A 10,923-nucleotide genomic window follows, 5' to 3' on the forward strand; every position below is an offset into this window, starting at 1 on the left:
GCTGCAGGACAATCCAGAGCTGCCATCCCACCTGAGAAAGAGAAGTGCTTCTCGTGACCTTCCCTTGCATTCATCTTCTTGACAAAGTCTCGTTGCTCCAGAGGTGTCAGGGCCCAGCTGCAGCAGCCTTGTGCAAGAGGAAATAGATGAAGCTGCTCTTTTTTTCTTCCTTTGGAGACTCCCATTGATCTTGGAGCCCTTTTCAAGAATGCAATTGCTTTATTATTATTATTATTTAAAAATATTTCATAGGTTTGTTTTTTTTTTCAAAATAGCTGTCTTTTTTTTTGTTCCCTTTTTCCATTGCTTAAATTCTAGAAGCTCTTGGTGACTTCTCGTTATTGATGACAGGGCATTTCTTCCTGTTGCCATGATCCTCAGAGCAGCTGCCTGTCTCTGGTCCATGCAGAACACTTAAGAACTGGAGCTCGGACATACAGGGGCAAAGGGGAGCAGGGTCTCAAGGAAGAGGAGGAGGAGGACACGTAGCTATCAAACCTCCACAGACTGAATTTGGTTCATCTGTGCTCTCATCACCTGGATACTGTTCAGAATTTTCTTCTGGTGTCCTGCTAAAGTGACCCCGACTCGCAGAATGTCCCTTTGGGAGGAAAAGAAACAAACACCACATAAATATCAGAAGACATTTTTCTCACAGCAGAACAAGCCCATGTATGAGCATGCCCCCTGGAGCCTGGTGTGTAGAGAGATGAAGTCTCCACAGATTTATTCATAAATGCAACTAATGCATGCAAACCTGGTGAAACTTCTACTCTTTGACTCTTACTGGCTTATCCTCTCAGTCTTTGCATTTGCTGCATATCTGCAGCACTCCCAGAGCACTGGATGCCTCAACAGAGAGTGTGAAACCAAATACCACAGGCTCTAATCACTGTTTCTAAGAGAATTTGTCTTTCTAAAGCCTCAGATTTTCTACTCTTGAATAATTTTATTTCTTTCTTCACATGTTTGGATTCTCTCTCTGTGACACAGTAACCCATTTTTTCCATCCCTGGAGACATATGAACAGGGTCTGTTACACCCTTATCAATGTGAATCTCACTCCTCCTGTGCAAATGACTGTTCTTGCTATTTTTGCTTTGATCAGTCACAATTCTTCTGATAAGGGAATGGCATTCATGAGACATGACCCATACCTGACTCTAAGGATTTTCAGCTGCCTTTTCTCCTTCCTTAAGGGTTAGGAACAGACTTTTAAAAGGGAGCATGGCAAAACCTGTAACCCTGCACGGCCCCGTGCTTCCTAAGCTTTCTGCCCTGGGCATAGATCCTTTGGTGGCCCAGGTGTACCCAGCCTGCAGACAAACCAGTGAGAAACCTTTCAAGTAGGACAATGTTGAAACCATGTGGATTGGGTGAACTGAAGCAGTCTGCAGTAAACATTTAGACTTTGCTGGCTTTCTGAATTTGAAGAAAACAGTGTCTCATGGCAATTCATCTCCACTTACATGATTACCTACTTCTGCAAAGACCAGCAAATATTAAGAAGGTGGTTTCAATTAACGTTGCAGAATGATTTCCCGAGGAAAAAGGACTTGGAGTGTCCTCATCTCTGTTATTAAGTCCTCATCTCTGTTATTAGGTCCAGCCAGGCAGGTGAGAAATGTGGAAGGGAGGTTTGTCAAAACTGGTGGGGACATGAGCTGAGGATACCCTTGTGACTGTGATGAAGGCACTCAGAGAGGACTTCAAAGATATTGTGAGGGACACAGGAGAAGTGGCATTTACAGGGCACTGAGCACATCCACAAAAAAGCAGACTTCATTAGCTGGACTGCCTGCAGAACTGTTTGCTGTTATATATATCGCAAATAGCAAAACCTAGGCAGCATTGAGTTGCAGTGTGGGTGTGATGTTCCAGTTTGGTCAAAGTTCTTCTTCCCTATCCTTCAGATTTCCGGGCCCTCTTTCTGTTGTATGAACACAGCCTATAGTGTGCCAAAATCACCCCCAGGGTCTTGGGGCTGTACCACAGATGTACTGACACAGTCAGGATTGCCATGTGAATTTCCTGGCAGCAGATAAGAGAAAAAAAGCCAGAAAAGGTCAGTAGGGCTGTTGGCATGAATGGATTCTTATTCATTGGTAGACTTAGTGTGGATTAGGTGCCAAATCCAAAAACCTTCCTGGGTAAAAGGCACAGAGACATCGTAGCACTTACAGATGGCTTTAATGCTTGGTGCTTTCTTAGGCAGGGTTTCTAAAGCTAACTGCAACCAACCACAAATCTTTCACCAGAGGCACCAAAGCCCCAGCTAGCCCCAGGGGACTGCACAAACCACCACAAATGGATTTCAGCTGCCTGCTTTCTCTGAAAAACTTGTTAGAATTTTGCCACTGAGGGATGTTTTCAATGGATGTAGGACAATTCAGAACAAACGTGAAACCATCTGGACTTTCAGAGGCCTTTCTTAGGCAGAAATATGTTTGCAGCGTGCTTGTCTCCATCTCCAATAAGCCACACATCCAAGAGGACTGCGGAGTCTAAAAGTGCTCTTGAGTGGCTGGAGAATTGGCTGATGCTGGCCTGAGTTCTCCATTTGTTCCATGTTGGTGTTTTGGAGACTCTTGTGGGACTTTTTGTTTTCACAGTGGGGGGACACAGCGTGATAGTGTAGAAATGGACTCTGCAGATACAGAGAGACAGACAGACACAGTCTGGAGACAAGACAGAGCCTGCAGAACAGAGCAGTTCTGCAGAAACTGAATAGACTAAAAGTGGATCCACAAAGCAACAAATTCTTTAAAACTACATCGTGTGAAAATAAAAACTAATTCACTAATGACAAATTGTTGTTAAACTACTGAGACTTTTCCTTGTGTTTTGGGACTGGAAGCCTGGGCACTTACTCTACAGTCATCTGAGATACTACATCGAAGGTGGTGAAGCCAGCACTGGCAAAGCTCTCCTTGTACTGGCTCATCTTGATGGCATCCAGCCATTCGTCCACAGTGTTGAAGCTGGTATAATCCGGGATTGTGCGGTCAAGTAGGGGGAGGTTCATCCTGAAACACAGAAATGGGGAATGAGCAGAACAAACAGCATCAAGCATGCATATTTCTGCACCCTCCATCAGCTGGACCAGCACCATTCACAGTGCTTGCATCACACTGTATGAAGAAGTACCACCCAGAAAGCACTCTACTCCACTGGAAGAAGGATTGTGTAAAGCATTAAAGAAGTCTTTCTGGACCAGTTCATACAGGAGAGATATCCTATCAAAGATGACAGGATGTAGCTCCAAAGTCCTGGCTGCACAAGGGGAGAAAGTACATTCTCATAACGGGGCCAGTGCTTCCCATAAATTGGTGTATCCTCACCCAGGCCATAGAAACATCATACTGCCTGACAAGGCTTTATTTGCCTCTACTGTGCGTGAGACTGGCCTACCAAAGCAACCACACCTGTCCAGCAATCATGTGTACATGAAGCCAAGATGCTCTTTTAACTGTGCAGAGTACATTGTCCAACTCGGTGAGCTGTCTGTGTTCCCCAGAGCTAACCTGCCCAAGGAGAGAGACCAGAGTGACCTTGATATCTTTTAATGCTCTTCCTATAAAGGACCAAACAATACAGGCCAAGCTGCCTCTAAAACAGCTAGCCTGGAGAGATGCAAGGATGGCGCCCACCAGGACACAAAGCACAGCAGAGCTGCAAAGAGAAGCCAAAGGACAAGAGGAAGACAGGTACATACCCAGACGAGAGAGGTGCCATGGCTTTCAGGCTGTTAGGATTTCGGATCATTTTATCTAAGGTGTTGACAATTTGCCCAAATTTGGGTCTGTGGTTTCTATCTTTCTGCCAACAGTCAAGCATTAGCTGGTGCAGAGCATTTGGACAATCCATAGGCGGTGGCAGCCGATAGTCCTGCTCGATAGCATTTATCACCTGTGAGAGGAGAAAAAGAGATCAATACAGTGGCTGTAAAATCTACTTCATTCATAACCTTCCTTTTCTTGGATCCTGAGAGTGACTGGCAGGGCCAACCACACCGCAACTGGGCAGCTCTGCCTACACCTACAGTGCCTCTCACCTCAGCCACCTGATCCTGCAGCAACACACTAATTCCCAGCACTCTGCATGTCATGTTGTCCTGTAAGGTGATGCAGCCTTGCTGACCACTTGTGGTGAGCCATGCCCATCAGCCTCCTAATCTGGGAAAAGAGAGCATCCCTGCTACCTTCACAAGGATGTGTGAAAGCGCAGCTCCAGGTGTGAGAAAGGCGGGACAGAGAGAGAAGGGTTCATGTTTTTCGATGGACACACAGCACAGCACAACAGCTCATTGGGACGACATCCCCATACAGTGAAGTGTCTGCTCATGACTTAGACAGGAGAAGCTGCCCCTGTTCTTTCCTTCCTCCAGTGGTGCTTTCCACTCCTGCCCACAACCCAGCCCTTCCAGGCGACAGTGCCATGCCATGGGACGAGGCCGGGTGTGCCGAGGCAGCAACAAGAGCTGGAGCTCCCCACAATCCTGTGTCCCTGTAAGCTGCAGCACACAGTGGGGAGGACCAAGGCCTTGGCCAGCAGAGCCAGGCCCAGGAGAACTTTGCCGCAGCATGACAAGAAGGGTTGAAGCCCACCTTGCCTAAGCCACGCTGCAGCTCTGTGGGACAACACAAGAAGGCTTTTGCTGCTGCCTGTTTGGTCTCTCCTTACTGCACCACACGACAAGGGAAAACGCCTGGTCTTGCAATGTTCAGTGGAAATAGCACATGCACAAGGCCTAGAGGATCTTCTTCACGGGGGACCCCATCTCCTTGTGACTCTGCACCTGTAGCACTCTGTCTTCTCCTGGGTAATCAGTGAGGATGGAGCTGCACAGCTTCTTCCAGAGACATATGTTCCTCTGCCACAGGCACGTGGTAGGCACGCTTCTACCTTCTTGGCCCTATGCATCCCATGGTCATAGACACAGCACAGGCAATGAAAGACAAGCAGAAGGAGCTTTGGACACTAGAAACAGGCTTGTGCATGACAACAAAAACCAGAACTGAGGATATACGCCAAAACTGAGGATACTACAGTAACTGAAATCAGGGGCAGCATTTTGTAATGATCAACTCTCCACAGAGATGACAAAAAAGGAGAGGGAGATGTACAGAACCTCCTTCAGGGGTCCAGAGGAAGGACCTCGGTGTCTCTGGCTACTCTCACCCTGTGATCGAGATTGCCATGGTTCTGTCCAGCTGTGTCTTGTGCACTTCCAAGGACAGAAATCTGTCTGGTGGGCTACCCTGGGGGTGCACCACCCTTCTGGGGAAGGACTGGCCATACCCATGCAGCAGCGTGGTGAGTACATTTTTGAGCTGGAAGGCTACGTAGAGAAAATTGAGGACACTGCAGTTGGGAGAGCAGCAGGGAAGGGCTGGTAGTGAGGTGACACTGGAGGAGCTGAGGCAGTAGAAGGCTGCTGCTCCAAGGGAGGGTAGGTGGCAGAGTCATGCCAAGTAACCCAGGGTGTGGGGTGGGGCATCTGGCAGGGTTAAGAGGGACTGACTTCAGGCAGAGAATGGATTGGGAGGGCACTCCAGACACTGGTGTGCATGGCCCAGGTGCTGGGCAGGCTGACCTAAGACAGATGGGGGTTGGCACTGCTGCTGCCAAAATGTGCCACATGGAAGGAGCCCTCCCTTCCCTCTGACCCCCTAGCTGGACATGATGGTGCCCTGTGAAGGTCTGACCTGATGCATCACTAGTGTAGTTTGTAGTGCAGTTTGTGCAGCTCTTGGCTACTGTTCAGGGATTCTCTCAAGAGATGCATGCTGCCCCCTGTCCCAGCTCTCTGGATGGCAGACCTATCTGAGATGGAGGGGGGAGGGAGCAGGGCTGGGGAGGGTCATCACGCAAGCGTCAAGAGCTCGTCTACGACATGGACCACACGGTTTCCCGACAAGCCGCCTGCCTTGCTGCCAGATGACACATCCCATGAGGCGGCACAGGCTGCGCTCTCCCTCTCCTCTCCCCCACCAGCCTCCCCAGGCACTCACACCCCAGGGTCAGGAGGCTAATCTGCAGCAAACACCCACCACGTGCTGGTTCGAAGGGAGGACCAGCTGCAATTAAGTGGTGACAGTTTCTGGGGTGCAATGTCCTGCGGCAGAGAAGGGGAAGCAGCAGCTGGGAAGCGGCACCACGCAGCAGGCTGCGCCGAGGAGACGGGCATGGGCTCTGCCACCGCTGCCAGCTGAATCGGTGCTGCCACAACACTGGGGTTGCGCCAGGAGAAACCAATGAGGGAGGAGGTCTAGGGGAAGAAGACAAGGGAGGGGGATGGCAAAGGGCTACACGTGCAGAGGGATGCCGAGGCAGGAAGAAGATCAGTGATACCTGGCTGTAGGAAATGCTTGAAACTGCAGGTGATAATGAAGCCTTAACAGGAATGGAATTGTCCTTTCTAAGAAGGGCATACCCCTACATCTCTTCCCTTTGGCTCAAATAATTGATGCAAAGATTCTTCTGGTATGCCAGGAGCTGGGGCAAGGCTGTGGAGGTTGGTAAGATATCATCTATCTTCTCCAGGTGTTAGCGATTCACTTGAATAAATTTCCCACCGGGCACTGGGGAAGAAATTGTCACACTCTGGAGAAACCTGACATGGCATGGATGGAGTTGTATTGACTTGAGAAAGGTCTGACTCGCCATCAGGGCAGGACAGATTACAGGAGTCAGGTGGCAGCTTGGCTCTCACTCTGTCCCTGTAAGGCAGGAGCCCACAGGATGATGGAGATGGAGGTAGCAGTCTGAATGCTTCCAATGGACTGCCCAGAGGCAGCTCTGAAACAAGCTGGAAGCCAGGCAGATGCTGTAACATGCAGGTTTACAAGACCCAGGCTTCCAGCAGAGTGGAAGGAAAAGCCTTCTGTGCACCAAGGATCTACACAGGACATTGGTGGTGGAACCTGAGGATTCACGAGTCAAAGACTGAGAGACAATGTTACAAGAGAGCTGGGAGCCCCACACCAAAGGGATCTTCTGGACTGACATGTGCAAGTGGAGCACTCTGCATGGCACTCATTGCCATGAATGGATGGGCTTTGACCACCCAGGTATCAGGTCAAAAGAAACAGGGAGAAGACCATTGCTTTGGTGAAGGCAAGAGCTCACAGGCCATCCCTACATGGAGGCAAGGGCTCATGGAAATTGCGTGGGCCTCTGGGAGCAAGGAGTCCACACCACAGTTCCACCCCAATTAGAGAAGAGTCTAAAAGTAACTAAAATGAAGCATGTTCTGAGATACCTTGTTTTGGCTTTTAGCTGCATACAAGTTGGTTGACTTCTTACACATCACAGTCCAAACTTACCTGGGGAGATTTAAGGACCATCTAGTGGAAGATGTCCTTGACCATGGACTAGATGATCTTTAAAGGCCCCTTCCAACTCAAACCATTCTGTGACTCTATACCAGACTTTCACCAAATGCCTGTCATCCCCTGCAGATGAAGATCTGCTTGCGGCTCCAGGAGCTCTCAGGTCAGTGGCAGCATTTAATTTTCCTCCTGCCTGCTCCCTTTCCTCTCGAGTCTGCCACTCCTGAGGGTGCTCACATTAACCCTGTCCTACTGCAGTGGGTGCTGTTCAGTCCCTAACCTTGGCCACAGCAGCACAATGGGAACAAAAGCCAAAGTTATCCCCATCACTTCCTCCAATGGTGTTGACCTTGGACACATCTCCCACGACAGAGAAGGCTCTGGACATGCCACAGGCTGGGTCTAGCTGTAGCCACGCTTTGGCCTTGCAATGCTCCCAATTTCAGTGTTTCTGCACTTTGTTTCTTAAGAACTCACATCTTGATTCGTCATATCCCAGTAAGGCCGCTCGCCATACGACATCACCTCCCACATGACTATTCCGTAGCTCCACACATCACTGGCTGATGTGAATTTTCGGTACTGAATTGCCTCAGGTGCTGTCCACCGTATTGGGATCTTCCCACCCTGCAGGAAAAAAAACAGAGGATGCTAACAGAACAGTAACTGAAAATTATGAGTGTCCAAAAGATTTGCCTTCAATATGCTGGTAAAATCCTAGAAAGAAGCGACCGCAGGACTATCCCTAACACTAGATCAGGATGTCTGTGTCTTGTCTAGCCAAACCAGGAAAGCCTTCAAGGATGATGATTCCCCCCATTTGTCCAGTGACCTGTCCCAAGGCTGCACCATCCTCTTAGGGAAGAAACTTTTCATGTTATTCACCTTGAACCTCACAAGGCACAGTTTTATTTGTTGCCCCTTATTATATCTGGTACCACTGCAAAGAGTTTGGCTCTGTCCTTCAAGTGCTGCAGGTCACTTTTAGGCATCCCCTCAGCTTCCTCTTCATCACATTAAACAAGCTCAGCTCGTTCCACCTGCCTACTGCTATAGCAGTCTTTGGCTTGACAAGATGCCCACTGTGCTAGTAGGGTCTTTTGTAGAAAAATGAATGGCTATGAATGTAGAAAAATCTAAATTGATCCCCTTTGAATGTCCTTCCATCCTTTTGCTGATACCTAGCTATCCCCAGAGCAGAATAAAAGGAATTAGAATACCATCCTCTTCAGCTTTCTACATCTGTAGACACTCTGAAGTCGGTGATATATCTGTAGAAGTCCTCAAGTGTCAGTCTGTTTGTTCATATATACATGATCCAACAGTTTTTGATCCATCTAATTTCTGGAGGCAGAGGGAGAGTGAACATCATCTTTAGTATGGCATGTTTGGTCACTGGTGGGAAATGGGATGGACTGGGTGGGCACTGGGGTCTCTGTCATCCTGCCGAGCAACAGCAGCTCTGGAGCAATCAGAATGACTCTCCACTCCCACAGAGGAGATATGCAACGAAGTGTACAAGAGTGGCGTACACAGCTTGGGGCCACAGAGATTGCAATGCTCTGCTAAAGCCCTTGCAGCGTCCTGATTTTCCACCAAGGTCTTTGGACTTGAGCTATTCACAACTCAAGAGACCTTCTGAAGGGAAAATCTTCCCCTATGCTGAAAAACAAGCAAAACTGTCTGTGTTTTGTGGCTGTAAGAAGATTAAGGAACATTTTATTTTATCAATTAATAACTACCATGTCTTATTAAGGGTCTTCTAGGACTTAATGGGACTCAGACCCTATACACGCTAGAATAATGAAGAAAAGATAATGTTCCTTAATCTTTTCACAGCCACAAACCTCAGACAACGTATATTGCTTTCCACAACAGGGGGAGACCAAGCATTCCATATCAAACATGATGTCCTCTCCATCAGGTATACTCTTAACAGAGCTCCTGACAAGCATTGGATGTAAAAATGCAAAAACAAAAAAAGAAGTCCTAAAGTAGAAATTACAGAGTGTGTGTATTTGGAAGATCCTTGTGGGAACTCACTTCAGTGAGACCTCCCACCTCTCTGGTGATCTGACCCAGAGCTCCACCACACTGTTGGAGAAAGAGATTTTCCTAAGGTTCAGCATGAAGCACCCAAGCCATAGAGGTCTCTGGAATAATTATAATAAAAAACACTCATGTATCTTGGGACATTTAAGGATGGTGCATTTTGAAGAGGAAGATACTGGTACTCAGTCATAGCGGGTGCACATATTCTATCATTATAGATAATATATGTCCTGCAACAGTGCCCACAGTTCAAGAAGAATAAATTAGAGATGACACAGAGAAAAGCTACAGGCACAATAACAGGAATAGAAAATAGCAGTAAACACCAGAAGTTCCCAAGTATTGAGCTTAACGAAGGGAAAGTTAATTGGATGTAAGGAACATGTTGTGAAAAACAAATGTTGCTAGTGTTTCTAAAAGCCATAGGATGACTGTATAAAATCGAATGGTTGGTGCTTGAAGCTACACAAGTTCAGATGAGAATAAAAGCACACATTTTTAGGTGCTTGTTTGGTATTCAACTACCATTACAATTCACTACAAGCTATGCCAGATATCTAATTACTGGCAGCATCAAAAGATCTGGGAGAGATTACTTCCTACAGAACATGCCCCAGTTCTATCAACTCTTTTTTCCATAGGCATTGTATGTAGGCATGGATCCTGTAGCATCACTGTAGAGCGATGCTTTTGCAAGCAATGGAATTTATGAGAACTCCTGGCTGCAATCTTACTGAGCAGCAACAAAGTCTCCAAGCTGTCCTTTGCCCCCAGTGCATGTTCTGTAACTTGAGACAGGTCATGAGTCCTTGGTGGCACTTGTGTCATTGGCACCGTGGTGTTCCTGGGAAGCTGTTATGTGATCATTACACAATTTCTGGGAATGTTTCTCTGTCTAATTCAGACAGACTCTCTGGGAGAACTGTATCCAGTTCTGCAGGGAAGCCCAGCATGCATCCACACTTCAGTCTGTTGTTCTGGGGCTGGGCCTGTGACATGACATGAAAAAGGATCATGGCCTCCCAGACAGCAAGGCAGCACGACTGGACAGTGACGGTAAAAACAAAACAAAACAAAAAGAAGGCGGCTCTCAGTTACCTACAGGAATGACTATAGGGCCTATCAACAGCCACTGGACAGGACCTTGCAAGAGAAAAATATTCCTTGGTTCATTTCATTGGTCCTTCCCATCTGGCACCTTATTTCCATTGCTGGCACTCTCAAAAAACACTTGCCATGTCAAGGAGTGATCTGCCCCATCCTCTCTCCCTGACACCCTTCACCACCCACCCCTCCTGGTCTGCAAGAGCAGTGTTACCAGTGCACTGGTGTAGGTGGGATCAGAGGTGTCGTCCTCCAGGAAGCGGGAGAGGCCGAAGTCAGACACTTTGCAGACCAGGTTGCTGTTCACCAGGATGTTGCGGGCAGCCAGGTCCCGGTGCACATAGTTCATATCAGCCAGGTACTTCATGCCAGCTGCGATGCCCCGCAACATGCCCACCAGCTGGATCACTGTGAACTGCCCATCGTTTTGCTT

At 47.9% G+C, this 10,923-nt stretch overlaps 1 protein-coding gene across 1 annotated transcript in view; it reads right to left on the reverse strand.

The window, feature by feature from the left end:
* Window positions 1-290: 290 nt before the first annotated feature.
* Window positions 291-10,923, reverse strand: part of LOC104538907 (ephrin type-B receptor 2) — a 43,558-nt gene continuing 32,925 nt past the window's right edge. The window contains exons 9-13 of the mRNA XM_010182269.1: window positions 10,705-10,920; window positions 7,812-7,961; window positions 3,716-3,909; window positions 2,871-3,026; window positions 291-601 (exon numbers count right to left, since the gene is read on the reverse strand). Of these exons, the coding sequence (XP_010180571.1) occupies window positions 493-601; window positions 2,871-3,026; window positions 3,716-3,909; window positions 7,812-7,961; window positions 10,705-10,920 (825 nt within the window). The 3' untranslated portion in view covers window positions 291-492. The remainder of the gene's footprint in view (window positions 602-2,870; window positions 3,027-3,715; window positions 3,910-7,811; window positions 7,962-10,704; window positions 10,921-10,923) is intronic.

Source organism: Mesitornis unicolor, unplaced genomic scaffold (assembly GCF_000695765.1).
Source record: "Mesitornis unicolor isolate BGI_N332 unplaced genomic scaffold, ASM69576v1 scaffold3844, whole genome shotgun sequence".
Taxonomy (NCBI): domain Eukaryota; kingdom Metazoa; phylum Chordata; class Aves; order Mesitornithiformes; family Mesitornithidae; genus Mesitornis; species Mesitornis unicolor.